Below are 20,233 nucleotides of genomic sequence, written 5' to 3'. Positions count from 1 at the left end.
GACTAGACAGTCTCCAGAGGCATCTTCCAACCTCAGCGGCTCTCCTTCCTCTTGGCACACTTGCCCGTGGTGTCTTTTAACGGGGAAAACGGCCAAAGAACCTGCCCTGTGAACCTCCCCACGGAGGCAGGCTCTCGAGGCCGCCTCCAGCCTGACCCGCATCCCTGCCAAGAGATGCTTGCCCAAGCCCTGGTCCTCCACAGTGAGGAACTGCATCAGCCCTTGGGGCAAACTTGTCCGCGCCTCGCTCTGTTCTTGGCACACGCTAGCCTAGGTTTGAATGTCCTTCCTGCGTGTGAAGTTCGCAGAAGGTACTGAAATAAAACGCCTGCAATGCTGGAAAGGAACGGCTTAGAGATGGAGGAATTCACAGCTGTAGGAGCAATCTGCCCTGGCACTGCCGGCGCTGCGCACTGCCGCCTGGGGACACCACCGCCAGGGCCGCCTGCGGTTGCCCGCCATTGCCTGCCAACGGCCTGCGTGCCGGTGACACGACCCCTCGCTGCTGCCCGCCCGCCCCCGTTGCCTGGCAGCAGCGCGGCCTGTGGGTCACCTGGCCTCCCGGCGCTCCGTGCCCGCCCCCGGGGTTCCCCAACAACCACGGCCCTTGGCCCCAGGGTGCCGCCCCGGGCCCGTGGGGGCGATGTCGAGCTGGGCCGGCAGCTGCCTGGTGGCCCCGGCTGACGGTTCCTGCGGCCCCGGGCGATGTGGCAGCCGGGCTCCCTGGCAGCTCCCGGCTCTGGCCCTGGCGCCAAACTGCAGTGCTCGCCGCTCCTCTCACAGGAGAGTCCAAGCGGCGGCCGGGCGACACTCATTACGCCAGCAACCGCCACATAGTCTGGTATGTCTGGTGTGTGATCAAACTTAATGCTTCATTCATGTGTTAAAAGAAAAAAAAATCAGAATCAAGGTTACAACCAATAACAAGACAGTGCTCACCAACAGCGTGAGCCCAGGATGTCAACATCCGTTGCAGCCCACGGGCAGCTTTTGGTGACGAGCCTTTAGCGATATCACACCCACGATGTTCAGCAAGGCTGCTTTCCACTTTTGCTAACTGAATCCGTTCATTGCTATCAGCTATCATCATTCCTTCACTTTCTTCTAAGCAAATTCTACTTTCAGACGGGGGTTGAGTCACCTCGGTGCTTTATTTGAGAAAGTTATCAAGCTGATGATGCAAGGAAACCCTGACTGTTACAGAGGTCTGTTACTGATGGTGCAAAAACAAGCCATCTTGTTCAGTCAGATGAGAGGTTAAAAGGTAAGTCGGCGTGGCGATTTGGTCGAAAAACGTATGTTGCCCCTCATGTCTGTAGTACCTATTTCACTCTACTGGAAAAACCACGCGCAGCTTCCATCTGATGGTGTGTTACATACCGTTACATTTGGACTAACTGTGTGGTGTAACGCGAGTGAGTGACACACTACAGTATCATACAGCGAGTAACACTAGGGAGTGCTAGCGAGGGTAACTATTGCCTGCTATCAGTCCTTGACCTCATGCCATTACAGCTGATACTGCTCCGGAAACCCGAGTTTTAAAGACGGGTTGCAGCTGATCCTCAATACCCATGTTGTCCCATGGACAGAACCAGTCAGAGACGGCCTTTGGGGGCTCTGCCAGTTATCAGTGTTCCCACGCTGAGAAGGTGACACCACATTTCCCCGCAAGGGAAGACACTCAGGTCTCAGACGGAACTCAAGCCTCACTTAGGGTTAACTTGCTCCCAGTAGAGTCCACAGCATCCCGTACTCCTTTCCCTTTGCAAACGAGCAGAGACGCCCAGATTGAGCCCTGAGCTGCCTGTTTGACCACCGCCTCATCTCCAGGACGTTGAGGGGGATCCGCTTGCATTTCAACAGGAATTCATGCAGCTACTGACAGGAATCCCTTCTCCATGGCACTTGCCATGGGGGCTTGTTGCTTCTGTAGCCGACTAGCAGCTTCCCAGACATGGGATCCCTCTCTTGGAAGGATTAATGGAGTCGCTGTGGTGTAGCTCTTGTTTGTGTAGCCCATTCACTGCTCTGAGGTCGTTAGAGCAGGTAGAAAGCCCACGGAGCTGCACTTGAAGCACACCAAGTTTGCAGCTGGTTATTCTCAAACTGTGACCCAGTATCAGGTTGCATCTCTCTGGGCCAGGGAAAAGTAGCAAACCACCAGTTCAAACCAGCACTGGTTGCTGGACCAGGCGCAGCTCAGGTGGGAAGCACGTTCCCTCTACCACTAATTATTTCTACTCCTGTAACGATGCATTGCCAGCCTTCAGCTTTTTGCAGGAGGCCAGAGGGGAGCCTAAAGCCAAGGCCACCCTCCAGTCCCTTGTGTGTCGAGACAAAATCAGCTTTCTTTGCAACAACTGTGCTCAGTCACCCTCTGTGTTCTTCTCTGAACCCGCTTCCCTTCTGGGCAGTTATGGGTCGATCACAATCAAATAAGCAGACTGAGTTAAATCTCCTGCAATGTGTACTAAGTTACCACACTGGGAAGCACGTAGGGGCCTTTGTCAAACCCCTACAGCTATGGCAGGAGGCATCTAGGCTTAAACACAGTCCAACAGAAAACTCAAAGACCACAAGCTCAAGAGGTTGAAAAAGAAGGACCGCTTTTATCCAGTTTTCTTGGACCACACACAGACATCTTTTTCCTGTTCTAACTGTGCCAACAGCCCCTTACTTATATTAGTGGAGAGCATCGTTCATACGCTGTAGGGTGCGTTTCCGCCTGAATCAGCCCAGGCTGCTCGTTAGCTCTCCTGCACGGCCACGGGCTGCACGGCAAAATCTCCCCTTGAGCAGGGACGCCTCTCAAGGTTACTCCTCGAGGCTGAGAGATCCCTTACCCGCAGCAAGTCCTCTGTAAGCAACTAATAGCGTGCTGAAACTTTGCTAAGTTGCATCTCTGCTTGACTGCACATAATCCTTTAGACATAGCCCCCTGACCAGGTCTGTGACTAAGGAGGGATGCAGCCGCCCCCAGACACCTCTGGGAAGGACTTTAGAAAGCAAGAGGGTCCGCTCCGAGCCTCATCACCCCACGGGAGGGCCTCCCGGACACGTTGGCCTAAGCCTGCCGTGCCTCCAGGAAATGCCCGAGCAAACCTTGCCGTCAGCACTGTTTTCTCTCAATAAAACCTATTGCTGCTTTTCTCTGGGGAGCGAAGGGCAGCACTGACCCGTGACTGCAGCCCCCTCCTACCCCATAACCGCCTGCCGCCCCAGAGCCCCCTCTTGCCCCTTTGCCCCCTTCCCGCCCCAGAGCCCCCGGCAGCCCCACAGGCCCTCAGCGCAGCTCCCGGGGCAGGAACCCGCGCCGGCAGCCGCCGCACGCTCGGCGTGCCCAGGCACTTCCCTCCCCCGCCCCTCTCGCACGCAAGCGCACGGAGGCCCTGTGGAGCCCGGTCCCCCTCGCCGCCAGGGGGCGCCCGCGCCAGGCCGCGCGCCCGCGCTGCCTCTCAACGCGGCCTCCTGGGAAGGGGCAGGGGGCTCCGGAAGGGCCGGCCCCACCGCCCTGAGTGGCGGCCGTCTCAACCACTCACGGCAGCGGGCAGTGAGTTCCCTCACCAGCGAACACCACGGCGCGGCACGCGCAAGCTTCCTATTGGCCGCGGCGCCGCGGGACCCGCGGCGAAGGGGCGGGACGCCGCCGCGCGCGGGGCCGATGGCGGAGCGGGGCGGCTAGGGTGCGCCGCGGGCAGCGGGCTGGGCCGGGCCGGGCCGCGGCTCGGCGCTGCGCGGCCCCCGGGCACCCCCGTGATGGCCCTGCCCCCGCCCCGGTGCCGCGGCCCGCGGCGCTGAGCGGCCGCGCCCTGCCCGCCCCGGCCGCCGCCGCCATGGCCGGGGCCATCGCGTCCCGCATGAGCTTCAGCTCGCTGAAGAGGAAGCAGCCCAAGACCTTCACGGTGCGCGTTGTCACCATGGACGCCGAGATGGAGTTCAGCTGCGAGGTACCGGCCCCGCCGCCGCCGCCCCGGGGCCCCGCCGCCGCCCGCCAGGCCGGGGCCACGGCGCCCCCGGGGCGGGGGCCAGCGCCGGGCGGGGTCGCCCTGCCCGTTTGCGGGTCTTTGCTCCCTCTCGTTGCCCCCCGGGGTCGTTAGCCCGCTGCCCCCGCTAGCCTGCGCGCCGCCTCTCGCCGCTCGCTCTCGGGGCCGTGGGCCGCAGCAGGGCCCCGGCGCCGCCGGAGCCTCCCGGCGCCTCGAGCGCGGAGCGGCGGCCCCACCGGCAGCGGCGCGGCTCCCGGCGCCGGCGCAGCCTCGGCTTTGGGGCCGCAGCGCCTGAGCTGTGCGGCGCCCCAGCCGCTCCGAGGGAGCCGCAGGCTGCGGCTCGCCGCCGGCCAGCGGGATCCCGCCCCGCCGGCCCTCTCGCGCCGGCGCCGGCGGCTGCGCTTTGGCCTTTCTCCGGCGCCAGGGAGCAGCAGCAGGCGCAAGCTGAGCCGTGGGCCGCCAGGAAGAGCGGCAAGCGGCTGCGCGGTGCCCCGCGCCGCCGCCTTTGCTGAGCAGAGGGGGAAGCAAGCCCCTGCGCCTGGGTGCTTTCACGTTTGCCGTGTCTTACGTTCCTGCTGAGAGCAGACGTGGAAAGTGCAAGCGCACAAAGAAAGCGTGTTAGGGAGGTGGGAGAGAAGGAAAGGGGATCGTTAGTACCTCGAGTTTTGCTTTGCTGCTGGCTGCTGAGCAGCCCTTGTGAGGAGACTAGGGCTCAAGTTATGTTGTGTGCCAAGGCATAAATCGAGAAGGATTCCACTCAAAAGTTGGTTTCCAGGAGGGTTTTCAAACGCTGCCTGACTGCCGAGGTCCATCGGCTGGAAGAAATGTGTTTGAGAAGGCACAGGATGCTGTTCCGCTACTCACTTCTCTTCTCTTCTGCTTTTCTCTTTCTTTGGTCCTTCCTTTTCCTGGCCCTTGATGATTCTTTGGCGCGCTTCCCTTGGGGGCTGATGCCAGCCCCCAGGAGCCTCACTTGTAATTGCTGTTTTCACGCGATCAGCCAGGCCTCTAGATTAGGCACGGAAAGGCACCGAGATGAAAACGTAAACTAGTATTTGTCCTTGTGGTCTTTGTTGCTGAGGAGATGTGTCTGCGGAGCTTGCTGTCGTTCCCAGGGATCAAGGGTTTATTTTCAGCCACGGCGGTGTGAGGTTCCCACTGTCGCGCTGCCGCGAGAGGTGAAGTGTCCTAGCTCGCTTCTCCCCTGCTTCCCCGAGGCTGCCAAAGATAAGGACAAGGCAACGCTGCTTTAGTAGTGGTGCGGCCGCTCGTCATTTCTCGTGGGGCTCCAAGAATTTGTGATGTGGGGACGCAGTGCGCTCGAGTCAAGTCTGGCGGTGTGACTCGTGCCTCTGAAGAGGGCTCGTCGGCAGATTCTGCTCCAAACGGTCGTCGCTGCCAAGTGGCTTCCCTGCACCCGGGAAGGAGCTGCGAGGCTGCAGGAGGGATCCTACCCCGCTGCTGCGGGGAAGAGGGTGGCCAGATGTCGTCTTTGAGCACAGTGGAGCACGCGAGCTGGGGAAAACCTGAGCAAAGCAGGGAGGTCACAGGGCTGGTTCACACCGCGTGTGGCGCAGGAGCGGTGGGAGCCTTAGTCAGGCAGAGAGGGAGCTCGCTCGGTCCTTGGTGGCCCCGTCTGAACGCGCCGAGGGGGAGTCGGGCGTTGCTAGCGCTGCTCTCCGCTTGCAGAGGAGCCGACCTCTCCCGGGGAGCCCGGTTGGGAGGAGGATATAGGGAACGGCTGCCGCTTCCGGCTGCTCCTCCGCGTGCTTGTCCCTGTCCATGCTGCCGCTTTGCAGCCGCCTCCCGGCGCCGCTGTGGGATGGAGGTAGCAGGCAACGAGGGTCTGGCGGTTCCTCTGCAGGGCTGTGAGTCCCTCGGAGTAGGAGCTGCACCTTTGGGTGGCCTCCGGCTGCAGGCCCCATGATCAACACAGCACGCTGCCCGCATCCTCCTGGTGCTGGGGCTGCCACCCCTCGGTGAGGAGAGGCCGTAGTACGAGCAGAGCTGCCCGAGAAAGCTTCCCAAAAGGCGCTGGGAGCAGATGTTCTCCTGCGATGGACGCAGCAGTGATGTGCTGGGTGCTGCCCAAGGAGCGACTCGGGAAGTTATTACTCGTGTCAGTAGGCCAAATCGGAGCTTACTGGAGCGTGGTGGTACTTGAATCACAAGGGTTTTGATACTGCTGCGAGGTGCCGTTGCCGAGAGTTTCCTCTGCGGCTGCTGCTTTCTGGCGGTACCTGCTGTCGTCACTCGTGGTTGTCCCAATGAAAACAAGCTGGTCAGCCCCAGGTCTGCACAACTCGGTGTGCTGGCGCCCCTTCCAGACGAGGTGGTCTGCTGTCCATCCTCCCTGGCATGGCTTAGCCCCATGGCATTCTGGATCTTTTGAGGCTTTTTTCCATGCTCTTCCTCTGGCAGGATCTCGTTCGTGTAGGAGCTGCTGTGGTCAAGTTTTCTGCTCCGATGTGCTGAGGTGCAGGCTTTTCCCTGGGACCCGAGGTAGCTGGCTGATGGGAGAGCCCTGGTCTCATTCTCGGGTGTGTCTTTGCCCCTTCCTTGTTGCAGCGGCTGCGGCTGGGCCGTAGCGCTCTCTGTTTGGGGTGGTAGCGCTTTTCCCCAAGGCTGTTGCTCTGTAGCCATCTTCATAGCACTGATGCGAACCTGGAGTTCCTGTGTAAGAGCAGGTGCCAGAAATGGGGGTGGTTTTGACCTCACTCTGGTCCCTGCCCCAAAACTGAAAGGCACAGGAAGCAAACAGGGAATGAGGCAGCTTCCCTCGGCTCTGTGAATACTCGGGAGGGCTTGTGTAGAGGTTCCTCCATCCCTGGTTGAGCGCTTTGCAGCTTCTCACTGCTGTTAGTAACAACAGTGACCTCTTTGGAGGCTGCAGAGCTTCTGCAAGCTGGCAGAAGGCTGGAGTGGAAAAGGCAAATCTGTGGGCAGTAGCGGCTACACAAAAAAGCTGCGAGAAGGAATCCCCTCGGCTACAAAGGGATCTTCAGTAAATGGTCGGGATACCAGCTGGCAAGGTGGCGTTTGTGTTCCTCGTGTACCCCTACCCTGCTTCCGTCTCGCTTGGCTGGAAGTGCTTGGGAGTTTGTGCCGTTTGGTTGCTCCCGACGTGGGTTTCTTTTAAAAACCAACCAACCAACCAACCAGGAAAGTGGTAGGCTTTCTCATCCGACTTCATATTTGGAGGTTCCAAAATGCTGCCGGTCCCCTGACTCGGTGCTTAGTGCCAAGGAAGCATGTTCACGCAAAGGGGGAGGCGAGACGACGTTTGAGACGGAAACATGTCTTTCTCTTCTGGTATTGACTGCAGTTTTGAGCAACATTTACAATTACTCCTTATGATGCCCTTTCATACCTTTTTTGTACAGCTAGTGTCTTTCAGCTGGGCGGGTTTCCAGGCTGGAAGCCCTGGAGCAGGGAAGCGGCTCTGGGAACGATCTGCTGGCAGCTTGGAGGCGGCACTTTTGGGAAAATCAAGCAGGCGAGCACCTGAGAGCGCACAAGGTTTTGCTTTGAGTCATTCAAGGATAAACTTGCAAATCGTTGGGGCAAGCCTGAACTTTTTTTTCCCCACGTTGCCCAGCGTCGTGGACTCCAGGTGGTTCGGCTTTCCGTGGCGGCAAGCTCCCGACAGGTGACGGATTGTCGGGGGGAGTCTCGCCTGCCATGAGATGCCCCCTGCGTCTGGCTCCGTGCAGAGTGCCCGCAGTAATCCTCCGCACGGAGGTGCCTTCCGTAGCCTCTGCGGCAGCAGCGCAGGGGCACTGCGGTGGGACCTGAGCGTGCCTTTAGCCTCGTCTTGAGAGAGAAGATGGGAGGCCCCTGGAGGGGCAAGGTCCTTCTCGACGCTTCTTGGAGCTTCTTCCACTGCATCACGTCGCTACGTTCCTGCTTAAATTGCGCAGCCCTGCCCTGAGTACTGGAAACGATGCTCTGGGCCATCCCTGGCTCCCTTCCCTGCACCACTCGCTTCAGTGTCCACCTCAGGTACTGCAGCTTGTCCTCCCTTGTACCCACCACGCTCCATCTCGGGCAGCCACCAAGAAATGTGCTCGGCCACACCACCTGCCGAGTTACACCTGGCTGCATTTCCGGCCTCCTTTGTGATTAACAGAATGAGATTTTAATTAAAAGCTCGTTATGGAGGTGTTGTGGAGCATTAGTAAACAAACCCAAATTTCTGAGTCCCATCTTGTGGCTCAGTAAGTGGCAGTTGGAAGCATTTGGCATCTGTTTATCTGAGCAAATGAGAGGAGAGTGATTGTTGGATTGGCTGTATGCTCTCGGTGGGCTTTAAATCCAAATAAGTGGGGGTCTCTCATGCTGCTGTTACCCTTCAGAAGGGTAAATACAGCCTGCAGTCTTGGGTTTGCCGTGTTTTGAGCTGCAGCCTGTTGTTTGGGCATCCTCTGAGGGGACGAGGAGCAGGTATCGCCTGCTGTTTGGCTTTTTCTCCCTCGGGTGCTCGTCAGAGACGCGTGCGGCTTGGCTTCTGGTCTCAGCTCGGCCACCTCCTTTCTGCCCTCCCCGTCTCTGTGCAGAGAGGCCGTGTCTTCCTGTTAAAGCTTGCTTCTTCCATAAGGCTTCTGAAAGGAAACACGTAAGGGTTTGGCGCAGCTTCCCAGGACTCCGTCTCCCTTTTCCGTTCGCTCTGTAATGTCATCCAAACAGCGCCTGTGTTCTCTTTATTTCACACGAAGCATCAAATTAGCGCTTCAGTTTAGTAAAATGATCTGGTCAGCTGAAGAGCTGTTTCCAGCACTCCTTAAGATGTTTGACTGCGCTTTCTTACAGAGGTTCACCGTCCCTTCAGGGTTGTGCTTTAGAGAGGACAGTCGCACGCTCTTGCGTCTCGGCGCCCCTTCTTTCTAGTGCCTGGCTTCCCGGTGCGTCGCCCTCGGCACCCGCAGGTGGTCGGATAACCTGCTGAGGAATCGCGCGTGCCCTGCACTTAGCAGGGAGCAGAAATTCCCGCGCTGCAAAACAGCTGCCCGGTGGCCCTTCCCGTCTTTGTAAAGCAGCGTGTTCACGGTCTTGCAAAACACATCAGACATCCGGGGTCGAGACCAAGCTCAGTCTTGGGGAGTTAGTTGGGAAAAGACAGAACTGCAGCAGCGGCAGCTGGACGCGGACGTGGGAGCGCTGCAGGCGACCTGGCCCCCTTGGGTGGGGGGGCAGCAAAACTGCCACGGCCACGTGTCACGTTAAGGGGATTTTTTTCCCTGTAGCTTTGACTTGAGAGACAGGGCTTTATTATAGCATTGTGGCAATTGTGGCAGCACCCGGCCGCTTGCGGGCTCTTTTCTGCGCAGCCTCAGGCAACGGGTCTGTGCGCCTTGCCGTGCGCACCGGGCGCTCTTGTGTGTTTTGTCACCAGAAATGTGACAGTTAATGAGACGCGGCGCGTGAAATAGGGAGAAGGTGGTCTGAGGGCATGAGGGGCTATAAAGCAGTCGGAGTCAAGCTTCAACGCTGCGTAGTCGGGAGTTTTCAGTGTGCATTTCCACGATAGCACATGGGTGCCAAGACAGAGCAGGAGTACGCAATCTAAAGCAGAAGCAATCAGTTAAAATACTTCTGTGCCCCCATTGAAATCGCAGGGCGACTGCACAACGCTTGTGCTTTTGCGCTCGCTGCGGGACTTCTCGGCTGCCCGCAGACTTGCTTTTTGAGAGGAAATCGTGGACTTGGGTTAGTGCAGTGTGATGAAGGAGGATTAGAGGTTGGAGAGCTGCAGGAAATGGCCCCCAGGGCGGCTTTGCTTGTAGGCTGCAGCTGGCAGGTGTTACGGAGCCCTAGTGCGGGGTTTGTGGCCCCGAGGCAGTATGTGGGGGTTTTATGGGATCCCTGGGGCAGGTTGTGGGGTGCTAAGGGGGCCTTGAGGCATGGTGTGGGGCTTTTACATGGCCCTGCATCAGGTGTGGGGTGTTATGGGAGCCCAGAGGCTGGTTCTGGTCTTTGTTGGGAGCTCTTAGGAAGGCGGGGGAGGGGGGTGGTGTTATGGATGCTTGTCAGGGTTTGAGGATTTTATGGGGCCCCACGTTCTGGAGGAGGCACCGGGCTGCCACAACACTGCTGGAGCCACCCAGAGCCCCATGTGGTGTGTAGGTGCCTGGGGAGATGCAAGAGGCGATGTGGGACCTAGCACCACGTGTGGATTTGGGAAGTGCTGTGGCTCAGGGGCAGCTGTACCGGGGGGGCAGGGCTCGGGGGGGCTCTGTGGGGGTTCGGACAGGCCGTCCCTGGGGTCCCGAGGAGCACCAAAAGGTGCAGAGAGGGGCCTGAGGTGCACTGCAAAACGTGCACGGAGGCTCCTGGGATAGCCCAAAAGGTGCACGGAGGGGCCTCATGTGTGCAGCAAGGTTCACCGAGAGCCCTGGGGTGCACCCAAAGGCGCACGGATGTGTGCTGCTGGGACTGCAGGGTGAATCATGCTCCTTCAGATGCCCCAGGGGTGGTGGGCAGGGGCCTGGCTTGCTTGCTTGCCCCACAAAGCATGTGCACCCCCACGCTCTCCGGCATCTCCTGCCCTCCAGCTGCATCTGCCTTGTCTCCACAGCCAAAGTTGGGCATTAGCGCTCCTCCCCACCCGCTTGCCTCGCAGCCCCGTCTCACCCAGCCTTCCAAGTAAACACAAGAAAAAGCCTCTTTTTAATATGGGCATGGGCAGAGCCAGGCGCCTTGGGGTGTCTTCATCCTTGTGCAAGCCCAGGGGGACACAGCCCAGAGGCACCTGCTTTGATGAAGGTGCCCCACACAGGGGCTGGACTGGCAACCGGGCAGTGCTGAATCTGGGGATGCTCAGGCCGTGCCGTTGCCTGGGCCTGGGTGCCAGTGCTGCCAGGCTCTCCGGAGGCGGGCACACAGGGATCGGGAGATGCAGCCTGACAAGGGTGCTCTCCTGGGCGCTTGGAGGATGAAGATGGTCTGCATAGCCAGGCAGCGCACCGTAGGGCTGCTGTCATTTTCCAAGCGCTGGAGGACTGCAAAGGGAGGAAAGAGAGTGGCCATCAAGCCCGGTATCAGCAGAGACCCCGGGCTGCTCCTCCAGAGAGAGGACCGGGGAAGAGCAGGGCACAAGGGGATCTATCCATGCTCAGCAATACCCCAAATACCCCCAGTACCCCCAAAAGTCCCTCCAGGAACTCATGTGAGAGCCCTGCAGCCTGGCGCAAGCCATGGGCGCTCTCGGCCTGGCCAAGAGCACCAGCCCTCAAAAGCTCCAGGAATCCCCTCTGTCCCCAGGCCCGGCCTCCTCCCGCCAGCCCCGGCCACCTCCCCGCGCGCTACGCACGGCTGCACATCTCCTCCAGCTTCTGCCCGTGCCAGTCCAGGAGCCGCCCAGCGAGCCCTAGGCACACGTGGCCCGTCACAAGGCAAGGCCTGAGCCAGGGGAAGAGGGACCTGGGGCTGGGGGGAGGCACCTGGCCACTGGGGAGAGGGACCTGGGCTTTGGCACAGGGACGTGGCACTGGAGAGAGGGATGGAGGGGCTAGGGAGAGGGACGGAGGCATTGCAGAGAAGGACCTGGGGACTGGCAGGAGGCTCCCAGGGGCTGGGGAGAGGGACGTGGGCACTTGGGAGGGGACAGGGGCTGGGGAGAAAGAGTTGGGGGCTGGGGAGAGGGTCCCAGACGTTGAGGAGAGGGAGTTGGGCGCTTGGGAGAGGGAGAAGGAGCTGGGGGTGGGGGAGAGGGACGTGGGAGGTTGGGAGAGGGTTGTGGGTGTCTGCGGGGGTCTCACCGATGAAGCGCACGGCTTGCTCACGCAGGGGAGCCCGGGGGTCCTCCAGGTAGCGGCAGCTGTGGCTCACGTACTCCCTGGCTACTGGCCTGGCCTTCTGCAGCTGCAGGCACCCCCGGTACAGGTGTTGGCACTGCCGGGCCTGTTGCCCTCCCTGGGACAACCCTTCCCCTCCCTAGGACAGGCATTGGCAACGCTGGGCCTGTCCCTCCTTCCAGGACAGGGACCAGCGCCTCTGGGACAGTGGCTGGCACCCTCAGGAAAGAGGCTGCCACTGCTGGGACAGGGGCTGGCACCAGCCAGAACTTGGCTGGCACCCGCGGGACAGCGCTGGCTCTACCAGGAGCTCTGCTGGCACCACTGGGACGGGAGCCAGCACAGGCCTGCCACTGCCGGGGCCTCCTCACCAGGCACTCGCCAATGCGCCAGGTCTGCACCGTCTCAGCCAGCTTCCGGAGCTGCTTCCAGCCAAGCAGCTTTGCAGCGTCCATGAGGGCTGCCCGGGCGGCCTGAGGAGGAGCAGGGAGACGGGCGATGGCACCGCAGCCAGGCCAGGTCTCCCCCACGGCTGCTGCCGTGCCCAGGGTGCCCACCGCGGTGGCCGCACGCCACGCCACGGCGCCCTGTACCTGTGCCGCGCCGACATCGGGGTCGCTGAGGTGGAGGAAGAGGCGCAGCAGTCCCTGGCGCGCCAGCTGCTTCATCTGCCGCCTCTCGCGGCCGACGGCTCGGCTCAGCAGCTCCCCGAAGTGCACCAGGGCCAGCTCCCGCACGGCACTGGTCTCCTGCCATGGCAAACAGCAACCTCTGCAGCGGTGCTGGGGGCAACGAGAAGGGGCCCCGTGCCGCCTCCCTGCCCCCATCCTCACGTTGGGGAAGAAGGACGGGAGGTCGCGGGCCAGCAGCACAGCCAGCTGGCCGGTCTGCCGCGGCTCGGCATGCCGCAGCACATTGCGCAGCACCGCCAGCGCCTTGGCGTTCATCTGCCCGTCAGCGTCATGCAGCCGCTCCATCACGGCTGGGATCAGCTCCTGCATCTTCTGAGCCTGCAGGCAGATAGGCAGCATTTGCCTCAGAATGCTGCCAGTGCAAATGCTGCGGACACGGGCGCCGGCAGCGGGTCCTTGCTCACCGTGGCGGCATTCTGGGAGAGGGAGAGGAGGCCGCGGAGCGCCAGCCAGCGCATGAGCCGCTGCTCGCTGTCCAGCCGCGCGTGGCAGAGGTGCAGCGCCACCTCGTCGACCGCCGCACCCAGATTAGAGCTCTGCAGCAGCTGCAACGGCAAGTGGCCACGTTGGCACGCGGCCTGGTTGCCACCCCCAGGACTGGGAGCCCGGCACGTGGTATGGCATCCCAGCTGCCCCCTCACGCTCGGCCCCAGTCCCACCAGAGGCCCTTCAGCCCCAGCCCCTTGTCCTTGTCCTCATCCTCATCGCCTGGCCCTTGCTGTGGCCCCACGTGCCCAGCTTTGGCCGCTGCCCCTCATCTCCAGCCCAGTCTGCACTCCCTCATCCTTGTCTGCTCCTCCATGGCCCCTCCACCCCAGCCCTGTGCCCCCATGCTCAGGTCCCCATCCCCTCAGCCTCTCCCCATCTGCAGCCCTCTGGCCTCTCTGTAGACGACGTGAGGTGCAGGGGGCCAGCACAGAGGCTGCTTGAAACACAGGGGACAGCTGGGGACTAACGGAGGCATTGGCAGAGCCCAAACTCTGCCGCCACCAGCCCGCCCCTTCCCACTCATGCCAGCAGCCTGCATCCTGCCTCAATGAGGAAGGTCATGGAGGGGATCTCCTCGCACATGTCGTTGCCCCTCAGGGCCAGGCTCAAGTGCAGGAAGATGGCAGTGCGCTCCTCCAGGGGGTTCTCCTCCAGGTGCCTGGCAACGGGTGAGAGAGGCACCGTTGCACCCAAGGCGAATGGGCAAACCATGCTGGGACCGCAGGGTGAGATGAGGGGCCAAGGAGGGCTGGGGGGGGCTTACCTGGCCAGCAAGGAAACCCCCGTGACGTTGGTCTCGGGCCGGCTGATCCTGTCCCAGCCACCGCGCTGCTGTACAGCAGTCACCTGGTCCGTGTAGCCAGCGCAGCACAGGAGCACTTGCATGGTTTGCACTGCCGCACTGCCAGGGAGAAGAGCGCTGGTCTACCACCCCATGCTCCCGCACAGGCAGTGGGGCAGGGACCGGGGCAGCAGGCTACCTGACAGGGCAAGGAGGCTTGCCCTCGTGGCTGAAGGCAGCGCTGTCCTTTTGCCCACGCTGAAGGCTAAAGGACATCTGCAACAGGAGGGCCACGTAGATGCGGGGGAAGAGGGCCTTCACTGCCTGCTTGCAGGTGTGCTGCAGGAGGATGATTTTCAATGCCCGGATCGCCTGCAAGGATGCCAAAGATAGCCCTCGCTAGTGCCACGCGTGCATGCGCAAGGAGGCCTCCCTCGCCCGGCGAGCCCGTGGAGCAACTCACAGTCAGCGGGAAGATGCAGGTGAGGCCCTGCACAGAGGTGTCTGGCGTGCAGACGGACCGCTTCTGCAGCACGCAGAGAAGCTCCTGCAGCACCTTCTCAGCAGTCGATGACTGCGACACCATCGCCTCCCACATGGTCCCGGCAACGCTGCAAAGGACAGCCACAAAGGGTTGGGTCAGTGTCCTTGCATCCCGCTGACCCTTGCCAGACCTGGCTCGGGCGGGGGCTCCAGGAGGCCTGGAGAGTGCACAGCTCCAGCCCCAGGGATGCTGCACTCAGGCTGGCAACGCGGCAGCTGTACCCGTCAACATTCAGCGAGCAGCTCAGCAGGCCAGCGACCACCTCGCTGGGGCAGCGGCACGTCAGGAGGAGAAGGAAGGTCCTGAGGGTCTGGACTGTGGCCTCACTGACGCGTGGCAGGTTCTCGTGGATGTCCTGCACGATCAGCTGCAGCTGCAAGGGACGGGGTGGGGGTGGCACCAGCCTGCTGCCACAGGCGAATGAACCTCTGCCCAGACTCTGACTGCACTGCAGAGCCCTGGGTTTGGCGACCACGGCCAGCGCGCTGCAGGCTTACGTGCTGCGGGTTGGCGGCGCAGTATTCCATCATATCCTCCAGCAGGCGGGTTGTGCCTGGGGTGTCATGGGCACTGCTGTGCTTCGTCCCCTCGATGGCCATGAGGACCACGTCTGTGTGCGGCCCCGTGGCGTGGCTGGGAGCTCTATCCTCCTCCTCGACGCAGGCGCCCACGGAGAAGCCGGGGAGTCCGTCCTCCTCCTCATCCCAGCCCTCCAGGGGCTCGCTGGGGCTTCCAGCCCCATCCTCAATCCAGGCCTCCATGGGGTGGCTGGGAGGACAGGCATCTTCCTCGCTCCGTGCCGATGTGGGGCGGCTGGGGCATCTCTCCGCCATCCCGTGGCCGGAGCCCAGGTGGGATGCGAAGCAGCAGGGAGAAAAGGGTCCTGCACAGGACCGTGGGTCCCTGCCGTGGGGCGACTGAGGGTCCTCTCTGGAGAGATCCCAGCTGTCCTCGTCCCCACTCACTGAGGGGCCGTGAGGCACCAGGTGATGTGATGGGGGTCACAAAGGGCCCTGACATCACCCCTGGGGCAGCTAGAGGGCCTGAGGGGCGGCGGGATGCAGGGTCTGCCATGGGGGAAGCAGCCTGGGGCGAGGAAGAGGATGGAGCCCCCCACAAGCCCAGGGGCATGTGGGGCGAGGAAGGTGTCCCCGTCCATCTACTGCGGAGGGAGGAAGAGGAGTTTGGTCTGCCCTGCTGCCCCATGGCGGTGTAGGCTGATGAAGAGAAGGAAGATGGAGCTGCTGGCCACCCCATGGCAGTGTGGAGCGAGGAAGAGCACGATCCCTGGCTGCTTCATGCTCTCAGCGGGGGTCAGACTAGACAGTCTCCAGAGGCATCTTCCAACCTCAGCGGCTCTCCTTCCTCTTGGCACACTTGCCCGTGGTGTCTTTTAACGGGGAAAACGGCCAAAGAACCTGCCCTGTGAACCTCCCCACGGAGGCAGGCTCTCGAGGCCGCCTCCAGCCTGACCCGCATCCCTGCCAAGAGATGCTTGCCCAAGCCCTGGTCCTCCACAGTGAGGAACTGCATCAGCCCTTGGGGCAAACTTGTCCGCGCCTCGCTCTGTTCTTGGCACACGCTAGCCTAGGTTTGAATGTCCTTCCTGCGTGTGAAGTTCGCAGAAGGTACTGAAATAAAACGCCTGCAATGCTGGAAAGGAACGGCTTAGAGATGGAGGAATTCACAGCTGTAGGAGCAATCTGCCCTGGCACTGCCGGCGCTGCGCACTGCCGCCTGGGGACACCCCCGCCAGGGCCGCCTGCGGTTGCCCGCCATTGCCTGCCAACGGCCTGCGTGCCGGTGACACGACCCCTCGCTGCTGCCCGCCCGCCCCCGTTGCCTGGCAGCAGCGCGGCCTGCGGGTCACCTGGCCTCCCGGCGCTCCGTGCCCGCCCCCGGGGTTCCCCAACAACCACGGCCCTTGGCCCCAGGGTGCCGCCCCGGGCCCGTGGGGGCGATGTCGAGCTGGGCCGGCAGCTGCCTGGTGGCCTCGGCTGACGGTTCCTGCGGCCCCGGGCGATGTGGCAGCCGGGCTCCCTGGCAGCTCCCGGCTCTGGCCCTGGCGCCAAACTGCAGTGCTCGCCGCTCCTCTCACAGGAGAGTCCAAGCGGCGGCCGGGCGACACTCATTACGCCAGCAACCGCCACATAGTCTGGTATGTCTGGTGTGTGATCAAACTTAATGCTTCATTCATGTGTTAAAAGAAAAAAAAATCAGAATCAAGGTTACAACCAATAACAAGACAGTGCTCACCAACAGCGTGAGCCCAGGATGTCAACATCCGTTGCAGCCCACGGGCAGCTTTTGGTGACGAGCCTTTAGCGATATCACACCCACGATGTTCAGCAAGGCTGCTTTCCACTTTTGCTAACTGAATCTGTTCATTGCTATCAGCTATCATCATTCCTTCACTTTCTTCTAAGCAAATTCTCCTTTCAGTCAGGGGTTGAGTCACCTCGGTGCTTTATTTGAGAAAGTTATCAAGCTGATGATGCAAGGAAACCCTGACTGTTACAGAGGTCTGTTACTGATGGTGCAAAAACAAGCCATCTTGTTCAGTCAGATGAGAGGTTAAAAGGTAAGTCGGCGTGGCGATTTGGTCGAAAAACGTATGTTGCCCCTCATGTCTGTAGTACCTATTTCACTCTACTGGAAAAACCACGCGCAGCTTCCATCTGATGGTGTGTTACGTACCGTTACATTTGGACTAACTGTGTGGTGTAACGCGAGTGAGTGACACACTACAGTATCATACAGCGAGTAACACTAGGGAGTGCTAGCGAGGGTAACTATTGCCTGCTATCAGTCCTTGACCTCATGCCATTACAGCTGATACTGCTCCGGAAACCCGAGTTTTAAAGACGGGTTGCAGCTGATCCTCAATACCCATGTTGTCCCATGGACAGAACCAGTCAGAGACGGCCTTTGGGGGCTCTGCCAGTTATCAGTGTTCCCACGCTGAGAAGGTGACACCACATTTCCCCGCAAGGGAAGACACTCATGTCTCAGACGGAACTCAAGCCTCACTTAGGGTTAACTTGCTCCCAGTAGAGTCCACAGCATCCCGTACTCCTTTCCCTTTGCAAACGAGCAGAGACGCCCAGATTGAGCCCTGAGCTGCCTGTTTGACTACCGCCTCATCTCCAGGACGTTGAGGGGGATCCGCTTGCATTTCAACAGGAATTCATGCAGCTACTGACAGGAATCCCTTCTCCATGGCACTTGCCATGGGGGCTTGTTGCTTCTGTAGCCGACTAGCAGCTTCCCAGACATGGGATCCCTCTCTTGGAAGGATTAATGGAGTCGCTGTGGTGTAGCTCTTGTTTGTGTAGCCCATTCACTGCTCTGAGGTCGTTAGAGCAGGTAGAAAGCCCACGGAGCTGCACTTGAAGCACACCAAGTTTGCAGCTGGTTATTCTCAAACTGTGACCCAGTATCAGGTTGCATCTCTCTGGGCCAGGGAAAAGTAGCAAACCACCAGTTCAAACCAGCACTGGTTGCTGGACCAGGCGCAGCTCAGGTGGGAAGCACGTTCCCTCTACCACTAATTATTTCTACTCCTGTAACGATGCATTGCCAGCCTTCAGCTTTTTGCAGGAGGCCAGAGGGGAGCCTAAAGCCAAGGCCACCCTCCAGTCCCCTGTGTATCGAGACAAAATCAGCTTTCTTTGCAACAACTGTGCTCAGTCACCCTCTGTGTTCTTCTCTGAACCCACTTCCCTTCTGGGCAGTTATGGGTCGATCACAATCAAATAAGCAGACTGAGTTAAATCTCCTGCAATGAGTACTAAGTTACCACACTGGGAAGCACATAGGGGCCTTTGTCAAACCCCTACAGCTATGGCAGGAAGCATCTAGGCTTAAACACAGTCCAACAGAAAACTCAAAGACCACAAGCTCAAGAGGTTGAAAAAGAAGGACCGCTTTTATCCAGTTTTCTTGGACCACACACAGACATCTTTTTCCTGTTCTAACTGTGCCAACAGCCCCTTACTTATATTAGTGGAGAGCATCGTTCATACGCTGTAGGGTGCGTTTCCGCCTGAATCAGCCCAGGCTGCTCGTTAGCTCTCCTGCACGGCCACGGGCTGCACGGCAAAATCTCCCCTTGAGCAGGGACGCCTCTCAAGGTTACTCCTCGAGGCTGAGAGATCCCTTACCCGCAGCAAGTCCTCTGTAAGCAACTAATAGCGTGCTGAAACTTTGCTAAGTTGCATCTCTGCTTGACTGCACATAATCCTTTAGACATAGCCCCCTGACCAGGTCTGTGACTAAGGAGGGATGCAGCCGCCCCCAGACACCTCTGGGAAGGACTTTAGAAAGCAAGAGGGTCCGCTCCGAGCCTCATCACCCCACGGGAGGGCCTCCCGGACACGTTGGCCTAAGCCTGCCGTGCCTCCAGGAAATGCCCGAGCAAACCTTGCCGTCAGCACTGTTTTCTCTCAATAAAACCTATTGCTGCTTTTCTCTGGGGAGCGAAGGGCAGCACTGACCCGTGACTGCAGCCCCCTCCTACCCCATAACCGCCTGCCGCCCCAGAGCCCCCTCTTGCCCCTTTGCCCCCTTCCCGCCCCAGAGCCCCCGGCAGCCCCACAGGCCCTCAGCGCAGCTCCCGGGGCAGGAACCCGCGCCGGCAGCCGCCGCACGCTCGGCGTGCCCAGGCACTTCCCTCCCCCGCCCCTCTCGCACGCAAGCGCACGGAGGCCCTGTGGAGCCCGGTCCCCCTCGCCGCCAGGGGGCGCCCGCGCCAGGCCGCGCGCCCGCGCTGCCTCTCAACGCGGCCTCCTGGGAAGGGGCAGGGGGCTCCGGAAGGGCCGGCCCCACCGCCCTGAGTGGCGGCCGTCTCAACCACTCACGGCAGCGGGCGCGCCGTCCCTCACCAGCGAACACCACGGCGCGGCACGCGCAAGCTTCCTATTGGCCGCGGCGCCGCGGGACCCGCGGCGAAGGGGCGGGACGCCGCCGCGCGCGGGGCCAATGGCGGAGCGGGGCGGCTAGGGTGCGCCGCGGGCAGCGGGCTGGGCCGGGCCGGGCCGCGGCTCGGCGCTGCGCGGCCCCCGGGCGCCCCCGTGATGGCCCTGCCCCCGCCCCGGTGCCGCGGCCCGCGGCGCTGAGCGGCCGCGCCCTGCCCGCCCCGGCCGCCGCCGCCATGGCCGGGGCCATCGCGTCCCGCATGAGCTTCAGCTCGCTGAAGAGGAAGCAGCCCAAGACCTTCACGGTGCGCGTTGTCACCATGGACGCCGAGATGGAGTTCAGCTGCGAGGTACCGGCCCCGCCGCCGCCCCGGGGCCCCGCCGCCGCCCGCCAGGCCGGGGCCACGGCGCCCCCGGGGCGGGGGCCAGCGCCGGGCGGGGTCGCCCTGCCCGTTTCCGGGTCTTTGCTCCCTCTCGTTGCCCCCCGGGGTCGTTAGCCCGCTGCCCCCGCTAGCCTGCGCGCCGCCTCTCGCCGCTCGCTCTCGGGGCCGTGGGCCGCAGCAGGGCCCCGGCGCCTGGGGCCGCGCCGCGGGGGCGGCGCCGCCGGAGCCTCCCGGCGCCTCGAGCGCGGAGCGGCGGCCCCACCGGCAGCGACGCGGCTCCCGGCGCCGGCGCAGCCTCGGCTTTGGGGCCGCAGCGCCTGAGCTGTGCGGCGCCCCAGCCGCTCCGAGGGAGCCGCAGGCTGCGGCTCGCCGCCGGCCAGCGGGATCCCGCCCCGCCGGCCCTCTCGCGCCGGCGCCGGCGGCTGCGCTTTGGCCTTTCTCCGGCGCCAGGGAGCAGCAGCAGGCGCAAGCTGAGCCGTGGGCCGCCAGGAAGAGCGGCAAGCGGCTGCGCGGTGCCCCGCGCCGCCGCCTTTGCTGAGCAGAGGGGGAAGCAAGCCCCTGCGCCTGGGTGCTTTCACGTTTGCCGTGTCTTACGTTCCTGCTGAGAGCAGATGTGGAAAGTGCAAGCGCACAAAGAAAGCGTGTTAGG

At 61.7% G+C, this 20,233-nt stretch overlaps 2 protein-coding genes across 15 annotated transcripts in view; both read left to right on the top strand.

The window, feature by feature from the left end:
• Positions 1-3,764: 3,764 nt before the first annotated feature.
• On the top strand, positions 3,765-15,945 carry LOC134148086 (collagen alpha-1(I) chain-like). 2 transcript variants are annotated; one of them, XM_062589836.1, is made up of 3 exons: positions 3,765-3,950; positions 11,247-11,377; positions 11,923-15,945. In XM_062589836.1, exons 1-3 carry the CDS (start codon positions 3,837-3,839, stop codon positions 12,254-12,256), a joined length of 579 nt encoding a protein of 192 aa, XP_062445820.1. In that variant the 5' UTR covers positions 3,765-3,836; the 3' UTR covers positions 12,257-15,945. The 2 variants fall into 2 exon arrangements, with proteins under 2 accessions (XP_062445820.1, XP_062445818.1); XM_062589834.1 differs by lacking the exon at positions 3,765-3,950 and having other exon boundaries at positions 10,218-11,377; positions 11,772-15,945.
• Positions 15,946-19,376: 3,431 nt separating this feature from the next.
• The window catches only part of NF2 (NF2, moesin-ezrin-radixin like (MERLIN) tumor suppressor), a 42,047-nt gene continuing 41,190 nt past the window's right edge, over positions 19,377-20,233 (top strand). For 12 of the 13 annotated variants that reach the window (XM_062590398.1, XM_062590393.1, XM_062590401.1 and 9 more), the window contains exon 1: positions 19,378-19,551. In XM_062590398.1, coding sequence (XP_062446382.1) covers positions 19,438-19,551 — 114 coding nt within the window. In that variant the 5' untranslated portion in view covers positions 19,378-19,437. Of the gene's footprint in view, positions 19,552-20,233 lie in introns of all 13 variants that reach the window. The other variant, XM_062590403.1, reaches the window with a different exon arrangement.

The sequence above is a fragment of the Rhea pennata genome, chromosome 17 (genome assembly GCF_028389875.1).
Source record: "Rhea pennata isolate bPtePen1 chromosome 17, bPtePen1.pri, whole genome shotgun sequence".
NCBI lineage: Eukaryota > Metazoa > Chordata > Aves > Rheiformes > Rheidae > Rhea > Rhea pennata.
Note: the sequence above shows the minus strand (reverse complement) of the source record. Positions and strands in the feature narration are given on the sequence as shown.